This window comes from Cricetulus griseus, chromosome 5 (assembly GCF_003668045.3).
Source record: "Cricetulus griseus strain 17A/GY chromosome 5, alternate assembly CriGri-PICRH-1.0, whole genome shotgun sequence".
Classification (NCBI taxonomy): domain Eukaryota; kingdom Metazoa; phylum Chordata; class Mammalia; order Rodentia; family Cricetidae; genus Cricetulus; species Cricetulus griseus.
This window is the reverse complement of record NC_048598.1, coordinates 95,279,683-95,306,029: the sequence shown is the minus strand read 5'-3', so window position 1 is coordinate 95,306,029 and position 26,347 is coordinate 95,279,683. Positions and strand designations below refer to the sequence as shown.

The following is a 26,347-nucleotide window of genomic DNA, read 5'->3' as shown; positions in this document are numbered from 1 at the left end:
GCTGGCTTGATCCAACCACCTCAGTGAGTAAGAAAAAACAAAACAAAACAAAACAAAAAAACAGAAACCAAAACCAACAACAACCCCAAAAAACTCCAGAGAGATGGAACCATTTGCCCAGAGCTAGCTAGTGAGAAAGTTAGAACCAAAGCCAACACCCACTGGAATGAATGATGGACAAATAAAACAAGTAATTCCTAGACCCAAACTTCTAAAAACCAAAGGAAGAATGTTTATGCAAAGCTTGGAAGACAAGAAAATGTGAGGAAAAAACTTAAAAATGATTATGCATGTACTTCATTTTAAATTCTTACCTCCAATTTTATTTATTCCAAATCCTATGCCTTCCATTCCCATTCCTTTAAAAGAAAAAGTCAATGCAAACAAAACTTATGTTAAAACAGTAATGTTTAAACTTTAAAAGCACAAAATTCCAAACCAATAAATGAATACAAAACTCTCTGATGTTATTATTTTTCATCAAAGGTGGGTGGCCACCATTTCAACTGTCAAAATATAATATATTTCAAGCAAAAACTTTAAGTTTAAATTAAATGCGGCTTAAAATTATAGCCCATGTAACCTTAAGTGACTAGGGCAGACACCATTAAATATATATACATACACACACACACACACACACACACACACACACACACACACACACACACTTTTTAGATTATAGAACAGAAATAGATGTTTAATAAAACCCCTACTAAAAGCAAAACTTAAATAATAATAAAGTAGCTTATATGCCTTAATAGCATGGAAATACATTGCATACAAACAAAAATGAACACAGCTAAGCTTTCACTCATTAGGTTTACTTTGTCTTCATGAACAAAGTCACTGTCCATTCTTCCTTGTGACCCACGAGTTTTGTCATGCATAAAAGCTTTTAAAAGCCTTTTATTCTATCAAAGCCCAGAACTCTAGAAAAAAGTCATGTCAACCTCAGGTGCAAAATGGTCTTCTTGACAGGGTTAGGGTGCCAATGGCAGAGCTGTGGTCCTACAATCCGCAGCCTGCACTGTTACTCAGTGTGACTTTGAGTGAGACAACCCTATACCTTGCCTCCTTTAATTGAATGGCCTATCTCTATTATCAAAAGTTATAATGAAGCTAAGATGAAAAAGGCACAGTGGCTTAAGAAAAATTTTTTTCAACTCAATAAAAATAATACTGCTTTTATGAACATGAGGCTGAGATGAAGAGGGGATTTTGTGCCAACTGCACTTATCCTATTCAAAAAACTCCAGATCTAACTACCCTAATAGTGGACTTTAATAAATTCAATTTCCCCAGCGGTCCCCAGTCTAGGTGTACTACAATTCTCACCTGCAGGCCCTAGGTTTCCCATTCCAATGCCTTTGTTAAGGTGGTTGGCATCAATAGGCTGTCCTCCAGGTCCTAACCCCATGCCAATACCACCAAGTCCATCTGGAAGAAACAGAGAAAGTCAGGAGTATGGATTCCCTTTCTCAAAACATGGTGACCCCAGAGGCAAGACAACTGGTATGTTCTAGCTGCCACGTTTCATCCCTTGATCAAGCAAGGCCAGGACCTAACTTAACTTTAACACCTATACACCTGTATACCTGTTGAGTATTACTCTTTATGAAGGTACACCTTTTTACATGCTGTCAGACTGGAGTATGTAATATGTACTTAAATAATAAGGGCAGCTAACAAGTCATCTCACATCCTGGCAAGATGGCTCAGGGGTAAAAGGCCTTATTCCCAAGTCTGACAACTTGAGTTCTACCTCCAGAACCTATGTGATGGAGAAAGCTGGTACTACCTGAAAGTTGTCCTCTGAACTACAAGCCTGCGCAGATGCATACACATATAGAAAATAAGTAAGTGTACTAAATAAAAAAAATTACCATAGCTCCACAATGTAGCTCTAGCTAGCCTCAAACTCACAAAAATCCACATGCCTTCTGAATATTGGGACTAAAGCTATGTACAATGCCCGACCCATCCCCCATCTTTTTCCTAAAAGACATCTAACCTGTCTCTCACCCCCCCCCTTTATCTCGTTCTTTTAGATACAAGGTCTCACTATGAAGCCCAAGGCTGGCCTCCAACTTGAGATCATCCTGCCTCTCTACCTTCTGAATCCTGGTATCACAGATCTGTGCCACTACCTCAGGAATTACTAAACTGATAACCAGTGTAGTGTATCCTCACTGCTATGCTCCATAAACACAAACAAGAACACAAGAATACAGACTGGTATCTGGAAACAGCCACCAAAGCCTGGCACTTAAATCAAGGTAACAAACAACAAAAACCCACAACAGGCTCTAGATACTTAATCTGGCTAACAACTAGGTTTTTAATTGCATGGCAACAGCTCCAAGGAGTCACCAAGGCTTACTACTCCCAAAGCACTTAAAGCTCTGAGGTCAACCCTTTGAACCACGCCAAGAGAACAAGATCCAGCATAATGGGCTCCCTAGGGTCTAGTGCTCCTTTTACCTCTAGAACAAATGTCAACAAGAATCACAGTAACATGGTAAATGACCACCTGCTTGCAGACAGATGGTAAGCAAATAGATCCTTTCAACAGACAAGCTATCTCCCTGATCCTTTTTTGGGTCCTGGGCAACTTGAATCCCTAGAAAAGTACTCAACCACTGAGCATTGTACCTGATGTTCTGATCTATTCTTAAAGTCACAGGCCTCTTTCAAGCTAGCAATCATCACAATTTCATTAACTTTTTCATCACTCCAAAAAACTCCACCCCTGGTTAGCAGTCACTCCTCAGCAACCACTCACCGAACTACTTGCTGTCTGGACACTGCCTGCAGTTGGAATCGAGGTTTAACTGTACTGCATTGTGTCTGCATTTCCTTCCTTCTCTCTCTTTTTTTAATAAGTACTATTACATCAATTAAATCTGCCAGATTTTATTTATCTATCCAGAAGCTAAATGGATCATTTCCAATAACCCACCCCCTTTTCAGACAGAATCTACCTATGTATCCGTGCTGGCTTTGAACTCATTATTCACGTCCTTCAGACTCTGAGTGCCACAACAGGTATGGACAACCAAGCCTGGCTTGACTTTTTGACTACTGAGTCATGCTACTCTAAGCATCTATATCATTTGTTCGTGTGGACATACAGTTTTCACCTTTGGAACATACTTAAAAAGGGAACTACTAGACCACACAGCAAAATCCAGTGCAACTTGGCATTCATTACCTTTGCAATTTGTTTGCCCACCACCCCAAGTGTCTAATTTTGTCCTCTACATCTGGGCAGCCTGCCTTGCCACAGTGTAATCCAACTTCCTTCCTATTAACAAACGAGAAACTACGTATGCAACAGAATAAGACAGTGTCTTAGCTATTTTCCTATTTCTGAGATGACAAGACACCAGGACCAAGACAACCTAAAAAGAAAGCATTTAATTTGGGGGCTCATGATTCTAGGGGGTCAGACCATCACAGCAGGAAGATGGCAGCAGGAAGGCAGACAGTGCTAGAGAAATAGTTAAGAGCTCACATCTCTACAAGCAGAGAGCTAACTAGGAATGCTGTGGGCCTTTGAAATCTTAAAGCCTGCTCTAGTAACATGCATCTCCAACAGGTCACACTTCCTAATCCTTCTCATTCTGTACCACTAACTGGGAACCAAACATTCAGGTATATCAGCCAATGAGGGTCATTCAACCCTTGAGGGTCATTCAGACCACCACAGACAGACAGACAGCATGCCTTGGTGCACAAGCAGAGGTCAGAGGACAACTTGTAGGAATCAGTCCTCTTCCTCCACTATGAGTCCCAGGACTGAATTAAGGTCATCAGGCTATGCATCAGATGCCTTTACCCTCCAAGCCAGCACCAGTATCCAAAATTCAAGTTGTGAATTTCTCCACTCATTTCTTACCTTGAGAAATCTATATAGAAAAGACTGGTTTAGACATGCATGGCAGTACACACCACTAATCCCAGCACTTGGGAAGCAGAGGTGGACAGATCTCTGGCTAGCCAGGGCTACATAGTGCAACCCTGTGTGGGGTAGGGGTGGGTGACAGGACAAACTATCAAGACCATCCCAAGTCTAACTTCCACAAGTGTAAATATATCTGTAACAGTTTCCTATTTAGTATAATTCAAAAACTTACGGGGAAGTTGCTGTGGTCGTTCAGGAGGGAAAAAATCTCCCTTTGGTAAGGCCCTCTCATCCTGGGGAGAAAAAAAAACAAAACAAAGGAAAAGATCTCAATATCCATCGCAGCAACAGCAAAAGATGAAAACAATTGCCAACAACAACTAGTCAGAAGCTAGGTACTGTGTTGCACATCTGTAATCTTCCTAGCACTTGAGAGGCTTAAGCAGAAGGACTAGAAATTTAAGGCCAGCTTTGGATATATAACAAATTCCTGGCCAGTCTGAGTTACATGAAATTGTCACAAAAACAAAACAAAAGACAAATAATAGTAACAAGAATCGGGTTTGGAGATGTAGCTCAGAAGTTAGCACCATGTGCAAGGCCCTGTGTCAATCCCTAGCACTAGGGGAAAATTTAAACTAAACAAACCAGATAACCAGTTAAATATAAATAAAGAGGTAACGTGGGAGCATGTTTTTTATCTTCTGTGCTAACAGGAAGGATAAAAATACATTTGTAATACTGGGTTGGTGGGGCAGGACCTAAGCAAGAAGTACCAATGAGGCTCTCACTATATTTTCATGTTTTTTTCTTTTTCTTTGTGAGGCCTATGAATCCATTAGCTATTCAAAGAATCAAACTATTTGAAATAACACAAATATATAGTTCCTTTTATCTTATTCCTGAATCTGAATCCGAACCAGACTGCCCTCAACAACTTCAAGTACTGTTTCTAATAATTATTATCTTTGGCAATGCTACATGAAGGCTATTATTAAAACTGAACTCCAATAGACCTTTTAAAAGCTGTCTGAATCAAATACTTGTTCACCACAGATGTTGTACTAACCAAACACTGTATGTAATACTTTGAAAACTGAGTTCTATGCAAAGGATTCTTTCTAACTCACTTGCTCAAGCAGGATACTCAACAGATTTCCTGAACCTAGCAGTCAACCAGACAGAAAATGATGGACAAGGTGTACATCAGCAAAGGTACAGATCACTCTACAGCCTACTAAACAATGACATGCAGGGTTAGTTTTAAGGGCTAGATGTATATATAGTTTTAGTAACTCTACATTTTTTCTAAGTTATTTGAGCATATTACAAAGAAAATAATCCTAGTAACTCACCATTTTGACGTGCATTGGTCTATCAAACAGCAGCTGGCCATTAAACATAGCTGATATTACAATTAAGGCTATTTCTAACAAATGTTAAAGCATGTAAGATAAAACGATAAAAGAAAACAACTTCATAGCTACCAGTTCTCTCTGTGAATTCAAGAGCAATTTTAACTCTTGAGGTGTGAAGCTTTATTTGTGACCTTACACTACAAAATCTTTCTGGCGTAAGTAGTTTCAGCAGTTTTCTGTGTGTTTAGCAGGCTAACAGTCCTACCATTTCTTAAGTATTATATTTTCTGGGTAAGGCACCGGGAATGGTCTTCTGAGTTTAATTCCTATAGTCATGTGTCACACACTGTGATTTTAAAAAGATGAAAACCCAGGGCAAGCTTAAGGCAAGGAGATGGGGCCTCCTCAAACCATGTCTACTCATAAGACACAAAGAGTCCATAAGGGATAAATTAAAAGCCCCAGTTCTTGTAAGTGATCCATTTCCTAAACTCCTCTAAAAACACCAGAAAAGACCATTCACAGCATCTGTCTATGATGCAGCCACACCGTCTATCCATTCTGTTTCACTCCATAAAATGTTCAGATTCTTTAATAATTTATTCACTCTAGTCACAGAGAAAATACAGTTATTTCTACCTTATTACTATAATATACTTAGGACTATGTTTGCCATGAGCTTAACTCCCACAGAAGGATACATATAGCTTGGACAGCTTCAATGGACTGTTCGAAAGTCACAGTGCCTATTCCACGACTTTTCCCATCTTTATCTTCCAGAATGTCTGCTCGGACCACCACACCAGCCATACTAAATACTTCCTTCAGTTTCTTCCAGCCAACTTTATAATCCAGCTAGGTGAAAGAAGAGAGTAAAACCTCAAGGTAAGCCTTTTGGGGGTGTGGGGGGGAGATGTGTTTTTATCATATTAACAAGTCTTGCTTTGGCTTACTTCACAAGAAAAATCAACTTTAGTAGAATTTTCAAGTATGATTGCAGAGCCTGCCCTTAACCCTGCTATTTACTATCTGTCTTAAACGGTACAGCTTAAGTCTCCTCATATTTACGAAACTAACACTCCACATCCATAAAAAAAAAAAAAAAAGTCAGCCAGGCAGTGGGGAGCACACACTTTTAATCCTAGCACTCAGGAGGTAGAGGCAGGTCTACAGGGTGAGTTCCAGGACAGCCAGAGCTACCTAGAGACACTCTGTCTCTAAATACAACAAATAAAAGAAAAAAAAAAAAAAGCCACCCCACCCCTTTTAAGTCTTAGCAACACTTCTGAAACCACTTTGTTCTGAAAGTATTTGTCCTTGCAGAAGATAAAGATATCATCATTCACCCCAGACACAACAAACAGCTGGGAATAAACTGTTCACTCTTACCCTGTACCAAAACTACACTACATAAACCCCAATAAGGCTGCAAACCCAGCTAGTACTTTTTCAAACATCTGAAAAGCTCAGTAAACAAGACCCCAGTAGGACTGAGGTCAATCCTGAAGCTAAAATTGCAGTAGTCAGAAGAGAACAAAGCCCAACCCAAAGGCCTACTTTAAAATAAAAACAAGCTATCTTAAGCTTACTACTACTTTAAATCACTTGTATAATAGAGACAAGATCAGTCTAAAAAGTTGTCTATTTTAAAACTTTTTTCCCTCTATGCATACTGTTTTCACATTATTTCCACCCTCCCATTTTTTTTTTTTTTCTATTTTAGAGAATGTTCCCATTTACTTACATTTGCTACAAATACTGTGCTTCCAAGTCTTCCAGCCTGTAATGCATGGATAATCTCATTTGGGATGTTAGGATTATTTAGGATACTGGGTGGGATATTAATCATTCCTGGGCCACCTGGTCCCATACCCATCCCACCAGTCGTAGCCATCACCTTTTGCATTGCTCTCCTTGCATGTTCACCATCAGGATCCTGAAAGAAGCACAAAATGTTACAGCCAGAAGTTGGTTAGAAGTAGGCTTGCAGAGACTAGTTGGAACTGCAGCCTTCACCACTGCAGAGGCTCTTTTCTGCTGGGGTACATTCAGTGACAATAGTGTTCCCATAGTATTTACAAGTGCAACCCCCAGCATCAATAATTTACAAAAATAAAATTTTAAAAGGACTCTCAGTGAAACCATGGTAGCAGTGCTGGAAAAAAAATCTGTAACCTCAACACTCAGGATTGTTAAAGCAGTTCAAGGCCTGCTTGAGCTACAGATCCAACTCAAAGCCAGCTTAGGCAAGCTAAGTGAATCCTTGTCTCAAAATAAAAGAGGAAAAAAAAAAAAAAAAAAAAAAAAAAAAAAAAAACAAAAAACAAAAAACAAAAAAAAAACAAAACTTCAGGTGGGACTCTGTTACAGTCCAGTCTGATGCCTCTGGCAGTGAACTCAATAAGTCTGTCTTCTTAAAGTCAGATGATACAACTTAGTGGCAGAGCTTATCAAGCGGTAAAGTCTGTACCAGGCGCTTCCATTTCCAACACTGAATAAAAACAAAACAAGCCAACAGAAAACGTGCAAAGACCAACCAAGATTAACAAGGTGAAATAAATCATAGCAACCCAAGAGTTGTAGGAAGAGCAACAGCTCAGAAACAAAGAACATAAAGATCAAAAGCTGAAAACAATCTTCAATTTAACGAAAATGAAAAGCTAGGGGAAATGAAAGGTTTGGCTGGCCTGAGTTGAAAATTCCAGATTGAAAAAAGATCTTCAGGCATGGATGAGTCCTAGTGTAATTTGTGTTAAACTCAATGATTTTTCAAAAAGTTTGAAATCACAGTTCTATAATCCCAGGTTTCCCAAAACCTCTCAAGGGCACCTGGTGGTGGCGTTCAAGTATAGTTAATACAGTGTATTGGCACCTGTACAAAATTACGGAAATCTGATGCTGGAGTGATTATCTTATTTGTGTCTATGTGTCCTTATAGGGGTATATGGCACATGTATGTGTGGACATGCTAAGACAAGACAGAAGAGGCACCATATTCCTTGGAGTTAGAGTTACACAGGTGGTTGTGAGCATTTGTACTTGGTGCTGGGAATCAAATGCAGACTCTCTGGGAAAGCAGCAAGGGTTCCTAACCCACTAAAAACCATCTTTCCAGCCCGACATAATTCCTGAACCCTGCTTCATCAATTAACTAGCAACACATAAGAAATGCCGTATACCCCACCATGCATTCCTTTAAGTCCCAAATAAGTTGTCTTCCTTCTAAAAAGAAAAGGTCAGGAAGGGTGGCACCTGCTTTTAATCTCAGAACTCAGGCAGTTAAAGGCAGATGATCTGGTTATAAGCTAGCCTGGCCTACACAGAACAGATATGTTCTCAAGACACCTATACCGCTCCCCTCCCCCAACACATACATAGTCAATGAGGTAAGTAATATTGGCAGTAGCATTAACAAAACATCACCCTAGAGAATAAAAAAGTACTGGAAGTCAGGAACATAGTTCAGTGACAGAAAGCTTGCCTAGTATGCAAAAAGCTCTGGGTTCAATCTTTGGAACCACAAAACAAACAAAAACAACAAAAGAAACTTGGTTTGGATTTGATAAAGAAAGATGAGTAATAAACTCATTTTACAAAATTCAAAGAGGGATAGGGAGATGGCTCAGTGGGTAAAGTGAGCAAGCCTTAGTACCCATCCTCAGCCATCCACATAAAAGCTGGGGTCCTGCAGCATGCTTGTGTCACAGTGCTGAAGGGAATGGGAAATGAAAATCTCTGGCGTTCACTGGCCTACCAGTCTAGTTTCAACAGTGAGCCCCAAGTTCAGTGAGAACACCCATCTCAAAAACTAAGGTGGAGAGTGATAGAGGAAGACTCTCAACATGCACCACTAGCATGAATATCTTTGCATAACTGTGCACACACAGGTATATACCACATACACAACAATAAAGAGGCAGTTGTACTGTGACACATCACTGCAATCGCAGCACTTAGGAGGCTGAGACAGAAGGATCCCAAGTTTGAGACCAACCAAAGCTTCACAGCAAGATTCTGTCTCAAAAAACAACAAAATACACACAAAAAAAAAACAACAGCCAGGCAGTGGCGTGAGTTCAAGACCAGCCTGGTCAACAGAGCTACTTCCAGGACAGCCTCCAAAGCTACACAGAGAAACCTTATCTTGGCAAAAAAAAGATAAAAGCCAAGACTAGCATTCACTGGTGGATATAAAGACTTTTACACAATTCCAATTATAAAACCAGAGGCTCAGATTATGTATTCCTAAAACAACGATGACTGAAGAGTTGTCAGTGTATTCAGGATCTGCTCAACCACTATTACAAAGTTCCTACAGAAGGAGCTGTTGAAACCTATGACTATCTTCAGTTAAAACAACAGGCTTGAGTACATGGCTGTTATCCTAGCAGCTAAGAAATAAGGGCAGGAAGATCATGAGTTCATGGGCAGTCTTGACTACAAGCCCTGTCTTAAAAGAATAAAGAACCAAATAAACCAAAATAAAAGGCTGGTCTACTCAATACATTTTAGTCAAGGACCATTCTTATCTTCACCAAACAATTATACCTTACTTTTGAGCTGGGAATGTAATTCAGTGGCAGATTGTTTTCTTAGTATATACAAGGCCCTGGGTTCCATCACCAACACCAAGGGGAAGAGGGGGGAAAAAAAAAAAAAAAAGCTCACTTCTTTGACTTTCAGTGGTCTTCCACTCAGACTATGCTTGTTTAAAACTTCAGCAGCTTTTTTCATGCTCTCTTCCATCTTGAATTCAACAACACTATAAAAGAGTCAAAAGCAAATAAACAAAACCAGTCCCACAACTTGTAAATTCAAATGCCAGTAAGTATAAGTAGGTGATACTTACGCACATCCCTTTGAAAGAAGCCACAGACCAGTCAGAAGAGCAAGGGGGAAAAAGAAAAAAAAACAAAAACAAAACAGTAAATATCAATGACAGTTATGAACAAATTAAAGATATGATTTATGTAACAAAAGTCAGGATTTTAAAAATTAATCCTTCTAAGGGGAAGCTGACAGAAGTGCATGACCTAGCCTTCCTTGTAAAAAGCTGGGGGCTCTTTAAATCTCCTTTTCCTAACACATAACCAGCACTACATTAAAGCTGCTAAGTTATAATGAGCAGACCTAAATCAGGTTCTCCAAGAAATCACACAAACTTTTGATCTGCTTCCCTCTGTACTCAATCAATCCTTAACATACTCCTACTAAATCCATCCTTTCCATAAACTAAGCTCATCCTTTTGATTATTCTAAGCCATTCTATTGCACAACAGAAAATAGTTTATATTCTCATTAAACTAGGCCAATTTTGAACATTCAGGTTTGTAATGGGTGGTTTACAATTTACTGGCACAAAGGCTACTTTTCAGAATCTTTGGTTCACACAACTTTCAAATCAGCAAACAACCAAGAATAACATTTTCTAGACAAGAACACACTTTTACTTTAATTATACCACCGCTAAAATTCCATGCATAATTCACACACAGCCAATTCCTGTTAAACAAAGAGACAATACTGCTATTGGTCCCCAGTTATCCAAATTGGGCATCCAAACAGAATACCAGAAAGCTCTTTGGCCAGCCATTTGGAAAAGCGGGACTCCCGTTTGCAAGCCCCCTCCCACCCTACTGGAATGTTGGCAAAATCAAACGTGGCTACAGTAACATGAGCACTCACTGCCTTCCTGATTTCATTCGAGTCCACGCCACCATACAGTTACATTTGTCATGTAGTAAATCCACAGAAGAAATTCTCTCAGACACTTACCCTTGACTTTCCTTCAGCGTCCATTAAGAGCTCCACGTATGTTACCTCACCAACTACAAATCAGTTTCCAGACGACACATAAACCAAGGGAGAAAAGCCAAGAAAACAATGGGAATTTAGAACAATCATCAGCAACCTTGTATGGAGCCTCTGCCTTATAAGAAAGCCCAGAAACACTCCATATTCTCTAAACCACCAAACTAGGCATTACAGGTGTGCAGTAAAATAGGTGAAAACTCATTAACAATATGTCCTTGATTTTCCTCCCACCACAAACACGCTACTTCCACAGATTTCCATTATCAATTTCCCTATCTGTAATGCTCACTCATGACTAAAGGCAATCCAAATCTACAGGAAAGAATTCTGCAAGACTTTCAGGGGAAGGAAGAAGTCAGATAAACAGCACATACATCACAACACCACTGAACTGACCTCACATGCCACAAATACAAGAATGTGCCTATACACAAACCAAAAGGATATAGACACCACCTCAAGGCCAGGTTTGTGTGTGCAAAATGTTTAACAGAGCCCTGTGCTGTTTAGTTTTTTAGTACCATATGGAAATTTCGAGTATGTTAACAGTATATACTGGGCCTCACAAATTCTATAGCTGACCTCTGCACACAGTCCAAGGCACCACAGTTTGGAAAAAGAATAATGACTATACAATCGTTAAATCAGAACCGAATCAGGCCTTACTCTGACCATTTTCTAAAAACCCCCATAAAGAGGGTACAAATTCAAGTTTGGGGCTCAGTTGGCAACAAGATAATTAAGCAGAGTACAATGATTCTAAGCTACATGAAAAGGGAAAAATAGCAAAGATTTCCAAAATTTCTGCAGATTTTCCTCAAGGTCTGGATTGCCAATTCATGACCACCATAACCAGATGTTAGAATCCATCTAGACAACCTCCAAAATGGCTGCTGAACTTGAAGATGGCTCAAAGCGTTAACTTGTAGAAAACAACCTCTAAATCCCATCTCCAAAGTTTAAAAAAGGAGATGGGATGATTTCTTAGGAATCAATCACTCTTTCCTTAGAAGGATGATTATGATATTGAAGTCTTCAACTCACTCAGGTTTAGCAGTGCAAGGGTAAAAATAACTCATTAATGGCCTTGACAGATCCTCCCTACTTACAACTCCTTTGTTCAAAGAATTTAGAATTAAGATATTTTTAATCAATACAGAAAGATTCAAATGGAAAACAAAATTATTTCACAAACACAACATTTTAAGGACTTATTAATGGAGTTGCACAGTGGTTGAAAGCCAAGTGTTCAAAGTTTATTTTATAGCCTCACCCTCTTTGCCATTTCCTGAAATGTTACTGAACTGTACTTTGCACAAAACAAGGACAATCAGTGCAAAGAAAGAAAAAGGAAATGGAAGGGACCATTATAGGTGACTTTGAGTACATATTTTGTACAGGCCAATAACAACAACAACAAAAGTTGATCACAGCCAAGGGACAAGTTATCAGGTTGGCTTTATTTTACCCTTATAAAGTTAAAGCAGTTCCAAAATTCCATGACCACTTCTGAAGCCATGTTAAAAAGCCATTTATTTCAAAAGCAGCAGCCATTCAAGGACCAACAGCCCTTATCTCCACTGATGAAAACGCCTAGTGTCAAACCAGTGAAGAAACCCCAAGTTTATCTCCTACCAGCTGTGCCTACTGCCCAACCTTAAATAAAAGAATCACAATATCAACCTCAAGACAACTTTTAAGTTTGTCAGAATCCAAGGAATGTTGCATTTAGAATGTCTAGCTTGTGTCCAAATGACACTTTAATCAAAATGATGTTACTGCAATCTAGAAAACAACTAAGTCCAAAACAAACTTTTTCCAGTCATAAATAACCATTTTAACAAAATACCAAGATAAGAAAATTATAGCTTTTTCCACTTGACATTCTAGTGATGACACACACCCAGTTTCAATCCCATGCACTAAAGTTTGATTATAAATGGTCTCCCTTTTAGAAATTTTTCTGTAGGCCAGAAACAAGTATTCCTAAACTGGACACAATGAGCAATAACTATGCTTCTCACAAGTTTGTAATATTCCAATCTTGATACCACGATACTTCATGTGGTTACTCCTGTTTGTAATTTTCACTTCTCTAGAAGAAGGTAATCACGGAAGCTTTTAAAACCCAACAGCCTCTTTGTTTTAGTATGTCAAAGATTTGTTTTGTGTAGTCAGTACAACTTATCCACAAGATTTCAACACAGAATTTGTCAGCTAGTCAGGACAGAGGACAGCAGCAGTCTCACAAGTGGAACTCCAAGTTACTGAAAAATGTTACGATTCCTTGATCACCCACCTGGACAGAACCCACAGAATCCCAAGAGTAGCCTGCTAGGACAAATCTACTACAGCTTTAAATATCAAAGTATCTAAATTTAAAAAAAAAAAAAAAGACTGAAATAAGAGAATACAGAAACTAAAGCTTTATCTAGTCCTAGGAACTGAACCCAGGACCTTTCATCTTTTCTTTCGTAGATTCTTTATGTGCCTGTGTACACATGCACACACTAGTGTGAGTTGAGGTGTGTGTGCTCCATGGCACCTTTGTAGAGGTCAGAGGACCTTAGATATGCCAGTCCTTGCCTCCCACCTTGATTATGCCTCTGCATACACCAGTGTAGCTGGCTTGTGAACTTCTAAGGATTCTGCCATCTCCTTGTAGGACCATTGGGATTACTGTACTTTAGTTGTGGGGATTCAAGCTAAGGTCTGTATGCTTTGTACAAGTACTTTTAGCTACAGAGCCAGTTCTTATTTTGTTTTTTGAGACAGGGTCTCATGCAGCTCAGGCTTGCCTCTAAATTCTCAATCCTTCTGCCTTCACCTCCCAAGTGCTGGGATTATAGGAGTGTGTCATCATACTTGAATCTTTTTTTTTATTTTAAAGGGGACATGTGTATGAAAGAAAGCAGGACACACTCTTGAGCATGCTTTCTTTGCATCATAATGGTCAACAATCAGTCAATATATGGGAAAACTGCACAGATTAAAGGCACATTTCATAAAGACAACTTCAGCTGGGAGCATGCCTTTAGCCCTTGAAGGGAGGTGGATCTCAAGGCCAGTCTGGTCTAAAGTAAAGCCTTGTCTCAAAAAGAAAAAAAAAAAAAAAGACAACTTCAAATACAGTAAACTATTCTACACAATGAGCTAGCTGGTTGAGCCAAACACAGTGATAAGCATGAGCTTTCTACTACTACCTTCATCAACAAGCACAGAGGAAAGCCTCACAGGCTGTATTGCAGGGGCTCCACAGCAGTACTTAAACAGGAGTGCTTCTGCATAGCAGACCTTGTAAAAATAACAGCTCAATTTCCAACAGGAAAATATGAAGAAGAGTGCTGGGCAGGAACGTCACTGAAATTGAAAGCAGCTTTGCCTCACCAACCCACAATGCAAATTATTGCAGAGAACCAGGAAAGGCTTTCTATTGGACTACACTTGCCCTCTGGGCCTCAGTTTTCTGTCAGCAGGAATCTGAAATTTACTCAAAGTGACAATCATTAAATAATAACAGATGGATTAAAGGCTTTAAAGAAATCTTTGCTTATACAAATTAAACTGACTGCTGCTAAACTAGGATTTGAGAGCAAACTGTATCACTGACTTTTCTTTCTTCTTCAAACTGGGCAGTGTTTATTCACCGGTGCAGCTTAGTCCTGCCTGGGTGGCAGCTGCCCCACCTCCACATAGCTAGTTCCCTAGGCAGACCAAGAAACAAGAAGCCCAGCACCCAACTTTCTTCATTCTGAGGATTTTAAGGGCTCCAAATAACATAAGACATTATTGTTGTTAATATTGTTATTTTTTGGCTTTTTGAGACAGGGTTTCTCTGTGTAACCCTGGCTGCCCCGGAACTCTTTACACCAGGTTGGCCTCGAACTCAAGAGATCTACCTTCCTCTGCCTCCAAAGTGCTGGGATTAAGGGGGAGGGGAGGGGGGGAGTCACCCTTTAAGAGAATCTGGTACCCAATCCTTACAGTGAAACACTTTCAAGACAGTATCCCATTTTCTGAGTAGCTACAATGAAAGTTACTTTCAAACATAGTTCTGCAACCTAATTTAAATTCATGTAAGAATAGTTCTGGATTGTTTTTTCAATCCAGGAACTCTCTGATGTCACAACCACTTCCTCCATTAAAAAAGGCTGCTCAAGTTATGGATGTCATCTGTCACCCCAGCACTTGTCTGAAGCAACCTGGGATATATGAGAAACCCTGTCTCAAAAAAAAAAAAAAAAAAAAAAAAAAAAAAAAAAAAAAAGAAGAAAGAAAGAAAGAAAAGCCAAATAAAATAAATCTTCATTTGATCTTCTGGGATACCTTGGAGCAGGGGGCAGGTATTCAAGCAAAGAGCAAGGTCCAAAAACAGTATCTTAACCCAGAACCTTCACTGACAGGAGTTGAGCAAAACAATAGCATGGTTCAGAGGAAGAGGAAAAACAAAACACTCTCCATGCATCTTGTCTAAAAAATGGGCAATACTGATTTCACCACAGCACCACCAGAGAAGCTTTGTGTCATTTTCCAAGGGGAAAGTACAAGTGACCAGATTTTTACCAGATCATTAAAAGACTATTCTAAAATGCTGCTAAACAGGTAAAAATTAAACACAAAATATATACTTGATCTCAAAGAAAGGGAAGATCAGAAGTCAGGAAATAGTACATGAGATGCTATCACCAGCGATGCCTTTTTAAGCTCCTGTCTTGTTCTCAGAGGCTGCAACTAAGAGATTGGCGGTAAAGACAATTACAGCTTTTATTCCAGGACAGTTTTCTCAGGATAGACTGCTGATTGGATAAAATGCTTTGATTATGCCAGCTCAATCTCTGTGATCTGTTGAGCTATGGTTACCATGAAACAAATCCTTTTAGGGTTTAAATACCTCTATCTGCCATTTAAACTTTGCAAAAACTTAGGACTTTATGACAACACATTAAATTAATGCCTTTAATCCCAGCACTCTGGAGGTGGAGGCAGTTGGATCTCTATGGTCTCCACTGCAACTACTCTGGTCCACACAGTGAGTTCCAGGACATCCAGTTACATAGTGAGACTGTAGAAAGAAAGAAAGAAAGAAAGAAAGAAAGAAAGAAAGAAAGAAAGAAAGAAAGAAAGAAAGAAAGAAAGAAAGAAAGAGGGGGTGGTAGGGGAGGATGGGAGGGAGAAGGGAACTGGAATTGTCATGTAAAACAATCCTGTTTCTAATTCAAATAAAAAAAAAGAAAGAAAGAAAGGAGGGAGGGAGGGAAAGGAGGGAGGAAAGGAAGAAAGGACAGGTAAAATAGTAATGTATTTTTAAAAATCAAACAAGAATAAAAAATTTTAAATCTCATAATGAAAACAAGAACACTTAAGAATTCATACATATGTAAATAGAGCAAATAGCTTTAAACTTCACACACTGAATCTAAACATTACTATAGAAAAAAATTAACCTTTCTCCTATGAATCACTTCATTCCCAATCCAACACTGCTAATAGACAGCAGAGTAATTAGTTTAACCTGTACTGGGGAGTGCTAAACAAGAACATTTTAACATTCAATAAAAACAAGATTTACTGCACACCTGTAATTCTGAGTTACACCACCAAAAGTGCACTGAGAGGGAGGAGCACCCACATCCATGGCAGTATGCCAGGGGAATATGAGAACCAGTTTGGAAGGATCCAAGTAAACCACCAGGCTGGCTCCACACTTCATACAGGACAAAATAGTAAATTGAGGTGAACTGCTTCTACATCCAGAAACGTCATGCCTGCTGCTGCTACCAGCTTCGTGGCTTCCAAAACTGAATTACTGAATGATAAAGCAGTAAAAATGTCACCTACTTTATCCATCGTGTCCCAAAACTGGTTCACACACTCCTAAAAAATGAAAAAGTAGTTTGGCCTGCAATCTCTTACAAACTCTAACAATTGCATTTTCAAAGCCACATTCCTGGTTCTTGGAACTACTATACCTTATTATCAATGGAGATAGCAATTCAGTGGTTCAACCAAATCACAAGAGCACAAATTTGGGGTTTATTCCAAAAACTAATTCGAATGAGATCCAACTGTACTATACAGAAATTCTAAGCTTGTATTAAAGCAGCAGTCCCAAAGAACCAAGAACACTGTATCTGGGATGCCACATGACACTCCCGTCAGACAAAAGAAACTTCACTCTTGCTCTAGGAGGATTGGCAGGAATGATTTGGCTGATCAAGGCAGGAAACAAATCTCACACCAAAACATTTTTTCATCTGTGTATCAGAGAAATACCATATGGGAGCAGCACGTATGACTGTGAAGGTTCACAGTACCTAGTGCTTCTTGCATGTCATGGTCAAGTAAGTAATGGGATAATGATGGCAGTGGCCACTCAGTTTCAAAACTCAATGCTGGGGCACCAGTACACACACCAAAAGGGCCATCCAAGTGGCATCTTTGTCACTAGGATTAATCATTCAACAAATCAAGCTCAAATCTCTCTTCATTATGAATGCTCCAGAAAACCAATACCTTTCAGTCCTTCAAAGAGACTCCATTAAGGGTGATTTGATCCTAGGTTCCCTTGGGGGAAAAGAGGAGCTCATGGCACCCTACCTTATCTAAACCAGGACCCAGCAATCTCTTCAGTCCTGAGAGCCACCATCAGGGCTAAGAATCAGGAAGGAAAGGAGGACAAGAGCAAAGAGAGTGCAGGAGAGGGCGGCGAACCCATGTGCAGAGGCAAGTTGGTCCCCTTGGACCTCCAGGTGGCAGTGGCCCTTGGTCGCCTGACCTGTCTTAGGCCAGGATTTGGATGCCTGGGCCGGGACACCATACACCCTTATGGCACCACATGCACAGATGATTTGATCTCTCCCACTGCCCATCTCTGATTTCAGAGGAGAGCTCACAGTTAAAAGAGAAGATCCCGTTGCAGAGTTTAGAATCTGAGCAACAGACATTCCAGGCACCAAATTTTGATTCCAGGACACCCACAAAATTTAAAACTATCTCTTAGCCAGACTCTTAAACAGCTTAAAAGATGGAAGTAAATACACACACACACACACACACACACACACACACACGAATGGACGCACACCCGCACACCCAAAACAAACAAAATAATGTGAAGAATTTGATAAATTTCCTTAACATAAAAACACTCCCCTCAAACCTAACTGAAATCCCAATAAGCGTATTAAGCCAGTAAAATCATTTGTAGGTCAAGGGACCATATAAATCACCCTATTTACACATGGGCACGAATACAAAAAAAAAGGTGGGGGGGAATCTAAGGGTAGCTCTAAACCTGAACAAATCACATGCTCTTCCTAGAGCAGCTTCCACTGACAAAAAAAAACAGATTAGCCACAGAGAAGATGACACACCAACCTTCTTACCCTACTCCACCACCAGTACCATTACCTTTTTCTTTAACCAGGTCTTTAAGGGACTGCCATTTCACATCAAAAGGTATGTTGGTAATGAAGGCTCTGTATCTTTTGGTTGGATTGGTATATGGCTCAAAGCGATTGCCTCCTCTTTTTATGTTTTTCTCCTTCCTCTTCTCATTCTGAGTTGGTCGTTCTCCTTCACTGAATTCAAGAGAATAGTTTCTGTTAGTATAAGGAAAAGCCACACTATTTGTGGTACCAGGTTTATAATCACACACAGTTTTGTATGACACAAGGCCAATGCTGGTTCTGATTTGGAACATTCCAAATGAAGGTCTTCACAGAGCAGTATTTGCAATTATGCATTCCTCATAACCTAGCCTCCCACCCCACCCACTGGGCATAGTGGCACATGCCTGTAATCCCAACACCTAGAAAAAGAAGTCAGGGTCAGCCTCAGTTACATGAGAACAAACCCTCCTACCTATCAACAACCCATGCTCAAGAGAAGTGTGCTACCCTAGGCTTAAGTATGGTTCTTTACGCTGTATAACACAGAGAGGAGTAAGGCCAACTCCCCAGGCACGGGGATAGATATATATGTTTGCCAAACACAACACTATCTGCCAATGCATTTCTAAATGTTTCTTGGCAAAACAAAACCACAGTTCTTCAATTATACATCAGTCCACTTGCCACCATCCACCAGAGGATCTATGGAAAGAAATGTATTTAAATATAACTTTCTTTTACACCCCAAATATTTAAAGGTTTACATTTAAAAACATGGGTAAGTGCTGAGTGGTGGTGGCACACACCAATCCCAGCACTCAGGAGGCAGAGACAGTTGATCTCTGAGTTCAAAGCCAGCCTGGTCTATGGAGTGAATTTCAAGACACAAGACAACCAGGGCTACAAAGAGAAACCCTGTCTCAAAAAGCCATTAAAAAAAAAAAAATCAGTAACATAGTAATACTTGCAGTCTGTTTTTATAGACTGCTCAGCTCACCTGTTAATTATAACTACGTAATAAGTAGAACATGGCAGATAGTGAAGTATCTAGGCCATATTCTGATCAGCTAAAATGAATTACAGCAACTACAAAAGCTGAAGCCGGTGTTTGGTTTGAGGTTAACCCATTATCATATGGCTCACCACTGAAAAGTAGTTCACTGAGTTTTACTCAAAGGGCAACACCACTGCAAACCAATCCTGCTCTGGCCAATCTCTTGCTAAGAAGTTCCCTCATAAGCAAATGGGATTTGATCTCGTTTTCAGCTTTTCAAAATATTGGCCTTTCGAACATATACCGATTACCAACTGTATTCTTTGCATAGTCAGAAATCTTACTCAGACATACATAAATACAGATTATGTAACAGGTAGGATACCACAAAGTTCATCTTAACACATCCCAATGCTATTTTCCTCATTTTCCAGAAGACTAATGAAATTTTCTTCCCAAATCCTTTGTCTTTTAAAAAATAACTTATTTTATTCTATGCATATTGAATGTTCTGCCTGCACTGTATATTTGTGCCATGTTCAAGGTGGTCAGGAAAAGATGTCAAAGCCCCTGGAACTAGAATTACTGGCAGTGTGAGCTGCCAAGTAGATGCTGGGAATTAAACTCAGGTCCTCCTATCCACCAAGTCATCTCTCCAGGCCCATAACATTTTTTTTTACATTTTATTTATTTATTATGTATACAACATTCTGCTTCCATGTATATCTGCACACCAAAAAAGGGTACATCGAATAACAGATGGTTGTGAGACACCATGTGGTTGCTGGGAATTGAACTCAGGACCTCTGGAATAGCAGCCGGTGCTTTTAACCTCTGAGTCATCTCTCCAGCCCCAGACCCATACATTTAATACTGAAACACCCCCTCAAGCAAATAATACAAATGTACTTATAGAAAGATTTTTGTTTTTTTGAGACAAGGTCTCACTATGTATACTTGTGTGGCCAGGAACTGGCTATGTACACCAAACTGGACTGGAACTCTGCCTCCTGAGTGCTGAGTTACAGACAGGATTTTTTATTTTGTTTTGTTAATTTTTTTTGTGTGTGTTTGAGTGTCCATGCTACATGGAATGCATGTGGTGGTCAAGAGACAAATACTGGGAGTTGGTTTTCTACTCTCACCATATTTGTCCTGCACCTTTAACTGTCTGGGTCATCTTGCTGGCCCTTTGCAGGCATCTTTATCATAAATACTGAAAATGAGAATGAAAAACTACCTGCAGAAAAAAGAATCTTCAATTTTAAAATGACAATTGAAGACTATCTGTATCTATTGCATAACCTCTGTTGACTGTTTTTATGGAAAATAAAAACAGTATTCAAGAACCTTAAAATTCAGCATGACTGTGGTAGCTAGCACACACCTTTAACCCCAGCCAGAAGCAGGTAGATCTCTTCTCAGTCAGAGGACAACCTGGTCTACAGAGTGAGATTCTGGGCAGCCAGGGTTACACTGAGAAACCCTGCCTCAAAATAAAATGTCTTATATAAGTCAATCTTCACAGACGTCTTTTAAATTCTGAGCTCTTAATGGAATATTATTCTAACTATACAGTCTCCATTTAACAAATAACACAACTCAGCCCATTTCCAGTGTGGTTCTTTACTAGCAAACCAACATAGCCTGTATCCATAGTAGCACACCAGGCTTGCTGTGAGGATCAACAAGAAGGATGTGTGTGGTGGTATGCACCTGTATGCTCAGCACCCAGGAAGCAGGAGCAGAAGAGTATGGTAAGTTAAGAGGTCAACCAGAGATATAGAAGATCTTGCCTTAAAAACAAATAAAACAAGCCAGGTGGTGGTGGCTCATACCTTTAATCTGACACTTGGGAAGCAGAGGCAGGTGGATTTCTGTGAGTTCAAAGCCAGCCTGCTATACAAATTGAGTTCTTGGACAGTGAAGGCTACAAAGAGAAATCCTGTCTCCAAAAACCAAACAAACAAAACAAAGACAGCACAACAAAAAGCAGTTTGGGGCTTCTCAGAATATCCTTTTTGCCATCTCACCAGTTCACTTCTACTCTCAGCAATGTTTCTCTTTACTAATAAACAAGTCTCTGCCCAGCACTGGGAAAGCAGGTGAAGGTGGATCTCTTAAGTTTGAAGCCAACATGAAAACTTGTCTCAACAACAACAAAAAAAGACTAAGACTAAAAACAAGTTGGTATATGTTAAGCACAAAATATGTAAGGACAAGTACTACAGGTAACCAAGAGCTACTAGGTTCATACATCAATGTCTCAATAGTCTTTATAAGTGGAGGTTATTACCAAGTTACAAGTATTTAAAAGAGCTAGCACACAGCACATCAATAATAATTATGAGAGGTGTAAAAAGGGAGAACTATTTGCTCCTAGCTTTTTAGCATTGCATCCACTTGGGAGGTTTTAGAACATTCCAACCTGTGTCTATCACAGAAAAATACCTAAGCATTGACCCAACTATAAACCACCAAAGAAACAATTCAGCTTTAACTCTCATACTGCAAAACAAAGTAATAGGAGAGCCCATTTGGGAAACCTGAAAAGAGGCGGGAAGTGGGGGTGGGGTGGTGGTGGTAAAAGCAAGCTTATCTTTGCAGGCTGGCATTTGTTTCCCTAGTCACGGAAGAAAAAAAAAAAAAATCAAAGGGCAAAGTTACAGCAAAGCTCTGACAGCACACACTCAAATAATAGAGAGCCTCCTATTCTAATCTTGAGCTAACAATCTAATGTGCCTAAAAATCCTTTTCACCAAGTATACAATCACCTTTTAAAGTACAGCAAACAGAGTAGGGCATGATGGTACACATCTATAAACACAGCATTCAGGCAACAGAAGCAGCAGGAATCAAGGCCAGCCTGACCTATAGGGTGAAATACTGTCTCAAAACACCCAAACCACTCAGTGGTTAAGAACACCCACAGCTCCCAAGTTCCTTTAATTCTAGCTCTAGGTGATCTAACACCCTCTTCCTCCATCCAAGCACTGGCACTCACCTGTATGCATACACATAACACTTAAAGGGTTTTCCATTAGGTATGTAGCTCACTCAGAGTGCTTGCTTAGCATGCAGGGTGTCATCGATGGTCTCTACCACTAAATCTAAATAAATGGACTGGAGAGATGAATGGCTTAGTGGTTAAGAATATGTTCTTCCAGGGGACCTGGGTTCCAATCCCAGCTCCCACAAGACAGCCAACTACTACTAACTCTGGTTCCAGAGATTGATGCCCTCTTCTGGCTTCCATGGGCACTGCATGCACATAGTGCATAAACATACAGGCACCTAGTACATAGAGAAATAGGCAGGCAAAACATTCATTCACATAATCTTTTCCCTCTTCTTTTCTGGTTTTTCAAGACAAGAGTTTCTGTTTGTGCTATCCTGGAACTTACTTTGTATACCAGGTTGGCCTCGAACTCAGAGATCCACTTGCCTCTGCCTCACAAGTACTGGGATTAAAGGAGTGTACCACTGCCTGGCTAAAATATTTTTTTTTTTTTTTTTTTTTTTTTTTTTTTTTTTTTTTTTTGGTTTTTCGAGACAGGGTTTCTCTGTGGCTTTGGAGCCTGTCCTGGAACTAGCTCTTATAGACCAAGCTGGTCTCGAACTCACAGAGATCCGCCTGCCTCTGCCTCCTGAGTGCTGGAACTAAAGGCGTGCACCATCAACGCCCAGCTCTAGAATAATATTTTTAATAAAAAATAAAATGTGGGTGGTGGCGCATGCCTTTAATCCCAGCACTTGGGAGGCAGAGGCAGGAGGATCTCTGTGAGTTCAAGACCAGCCTGGTCTATAACAGCTAGTTCCAGGACAGCCTCCAAAGCCACAGAGAAACCCTGTCTCAAAAAACCAAAAAAAGAAAAAAGAAAAAAGAAAAAGCAGCTGGTGAGAAGGTTCAGTAGACATTGTGCTTACCTTATAAGCATTAAGACCCAGGTTTAATTCCTAATCAAAAAGTAGTGAGGAGGTACCCCTCCATTTTTTTTTTTGGGGGGGGGGGTTCAGAGACAGGGTTTCTCTATGGCTTTGGAGGCTGCCCTGGAACTGGCTCTTGCAGACCAGGCTGGTCTCGAACTCACAGAGATGCGCCTGCCTCTGCTTCCCGAGTGCTGGGATTAAAGGCATGCATCACCACCGCCTGGCCTCCATTCTTTTAAAGAAGAATTTTGTAACATACATAACAACAACAAAAACCCAACAAAACCAAAACTATTTTCACCCACACTACAAAACTGCTGCCACATTTCTCAAGTATCCTCCATTAACCCAGACCACTCAGGTTCTTTCCAACAAAGGCTATTTCACCTCTGAAGCTTCCTATGCATATACTGGTTGTCAAATGACCCAGTCACAAGATTTCTAGTTGAAAATGGACAGTGGAAAATTTGGAAATTGTATCACTATACTGTGTTCTATAACAAATTCAACCTTTCACCTAGAAAGGTTCAAGCAGCACTTCATCCTATAACTTTTCTTAAAGTCCTTCAAATAAATTTGGCCCTCAGAGAATCCTACAAGGTGAGCCTGAAGTGGTAGTGTATAACTTTTGATTTCGAGAAACTGGGTGGCAGCTGGGGCATCTTGTTCCAAATTCAAGGCCACCAAGGTCTACACTGTAGACTCTTTAGGCTAGCCAGGTATCTATCTCAAAGCAAACATTGGGGGAAGAGAAAGGGAATTGGACCCAACAAGGCATCTCTAAAACAAAGGCTGAAAAAAGTGAACATGAGACTGACTGGAGGTGTAGCTCACAGAGTATTATCTAGATCTCAAGACCCTAGGTTCCCAGGGGGGTGGACAGGGAAGTAAAAATGAGCACACTCAAAGGCTGAGACTTTCCATAGTAAAGTGTTGGGAACAACCAAAGGGAGGATTCTCTCTCTCTCTTTCAGTGCTGTGGAGTGGAATCCAGGGCCTTGTGAATCCTGGGCAAATACTCCTAAAGGGCTATAATATTACACGTTCATACATTTTTGTTCTGTTTGTTTTCTGCAGGCACTCATGTCGCCTGGGCAAATCTTGAACTTGCTATGTAGCCAAAACCGGAGAACTCAACCTCCCAAATGCTGAAATCACAGACATGAACCAGTTAACCAATGGTGTTTTACTTCTCCCTAAGATTAAAAAAAAGATCTGTAATTTCCTCCTGTAACAAAGTAGCCAATATTTAGCAAATGCTTTATCAACTAATGTTGCAATAAGTTCATTCCCCAGAATCTTATAGCTTCCAGTCTTACTCAGCGATATAAAGCGCTGGTCTTAGAACCAAAATGTTTCTCCATACCTCTCTCAAGTAATGGTAAATCAGTATGAGCAGAGTTCCACAGGGACGTCCCCCCCCCCCCGAAGAAAACCTTTTCTTTGGCCCGGGAAGGTCCGCCATGTGATGTGTTACTAGGGAACCAATCTAGTTAGTGTCAGGTCACCGATCTATCACTACGTTCCTAGCCCTCTTTTTAAGTTGAGATACGGTCTCCCCAATTTCCCACTGATTCAATGGCAACCTTGATTGAAACTCACTCTATATGGCCTAGTCACACTTTGCAACGTTGGAGCCTTTCGGGCTTCAGCCTCCTCCCCCTAAAGCTAGGGCTCACCAGGTCGAGCTAGGAAACTTAGAAAAACACGCTAAAGTCTCTGAACAGACCTCCAACATGATTTCGAAAATGGGATGATGAAGTCTGGCTATCCTAATTTCCGGAACCCTGAAATCCCGAAGGGATGCCTTCGCCCGCACACTTTCTACCTGTCGCTAAGGATGAAGTGTGAGTAACTAGGGAACATTTCTCCCCACTGTTACCAACTGCGCACTTGAGGAAGAAGGCAACAGAGAGAGGCGGAAGGGCTCCGGCCTAGGAGCCCGGGTCCGGGGGCCATTCTGATGGAAGAAGCCAGCACTTCCTGCGGGAGAGGTGGGTGACACCGGGGGTCTCGGAACCCCGCAACGAGGCCCGTGCCCGACACCTTCCCGGTCCCGCCGCCGTTTGCTGACGGTACACGTGAGAACCCGCGCGCGTACGCCTCCCGCCCCTAACTTGGCGGGTCTGGGAAACTGAGACAAGAACACCCCCATCGGGTTGTAATGCCGAGGGGCCGAAACCTGTGTTCACAGCCAGAGCCCAGGGAGAGGTGCAGCGAGGCTGCTCCCGCCAGCCTGCGCGCCATCGGCGCTCCCGGAGTCAAAGAGCAGGCCACGGGCCTACGGCCTCGACGACGCGCCCGGCCCGCCCGGACACTGAGGCAGCGGAGGCCGGCGCTGTCGGCAGAGGGTGACCCGTGAGGCTCTCCCGGCTTCGCCGTCGCCACCGCCTCCGCCGCCGCCGCCCCTCGGCAGGGAAAGGCCTGCGCAGACGCCGCGCCGCGCCGCTCCGCCATGGGGGAAGAGAAAGCAGCCAACACGCCTAACGGAGCTGCGAAGTAGCCCGGCCCGACTTAGAGGAGGACGGACTGACGTTACAATACTCACCCCTTCGGGCCTGGAGCTCCGTTGCCGCTCGGCACGCAGGGCGCGCCGCTCTCTTCCTCCATTTTGGGCTCTGTCGCTGCCACTTCGGCCGCCGCTTCGACCCCTGCCGCCATTTTCTCCGCGTCTGGGCTTTGTGTGAGGGAGCGAAGTGTGCAGAGCTGCGCCTGCGCACTCACGTGACCCTGCGCGACCAGTAACGCCTGCGTGTGCTGCGACCGGCTCCCGCTTCCTGCTCGCCTAGGGTCACGCCCCCTGGCCCGTCAAGCCACGCCCCCTGGCTATCAGGGCACGCCTCCCGGCGCCAGCGGGGACTGCTCCTGAGTGTAAGGACAGCCAAGTATTTCCCTTTCACACTTCTTTTTTGTTTTGTTTTTTTTTTCGTGACAGGGTTTCTCTGTGTAGCTT

General features: G+C 41.2%; 1 protein-coding gene across 5 annotated transcripts in view; it reads right to left on the bottom strand.

The window, feature by feature from the left end:
- The window catches only part of Hnrnpm (heterogeneous nuclear ribonucleoprotein M), a 40,742-nt gene extending 14,617 nt beyond the window's left edge, over window positions 1-26,125 (bottom strand). For 2 of the 5 annotated variants that reach the window (XM_027418041.2, XM_027418043.2), the window contains exons 1-11: window positions 25,943-26,125; window positions 18,490-18,659; window positions 11,041-11,093; window positions 10,115-10,122; window positions 9,934-10,027; window positions 7,010-7,201; window positions 5,967-6,120; window positions 5,263-5,312; window positions 4,140-4,200; window positions 1,339-1,440; window positions 315-359 (exon numbers count right to left, since the gene is read on the bottom strand). In XM_027418041.2, the coding sequence (XP_027273842.1) occupies window positions 315-359; window positions 1,339-1,440; window positions 4,140-4,200; window positions 5,263-5,312; window positions 5,967-6,120; window positions 7,010-7,201; window positions 9,934-10,027; window positions 10,115-10,122; window positions 11,041-11,093; window positions 18,490-18,659; window positions 25,943-26,055 (1,042 nt within the window). In that variant the 5' untranslated portion in view covers window positions 26,056-26,125. Of the gene's footprint in view, window positions 1-314; window positions 360-1,338; window positions 1,441-4,139; window positions 4,201-5,262; window positions 5,313-5,966; window positions 6,121-7,009; window positions 7,202-9,933; window positions 10,028-10,114; window positions 10,123-11,040; window positions 11,094-18,489; window positions 18,660-25,942 lie in introns of those variants that run through there. The other 3 variants (XM_027418042.2, XM_027418040.2, XM_027418044.2) reach the window with 3 other exon arrangements.
- Window positions 26,126-26,347: the final 222 nt, after the last annotated feature.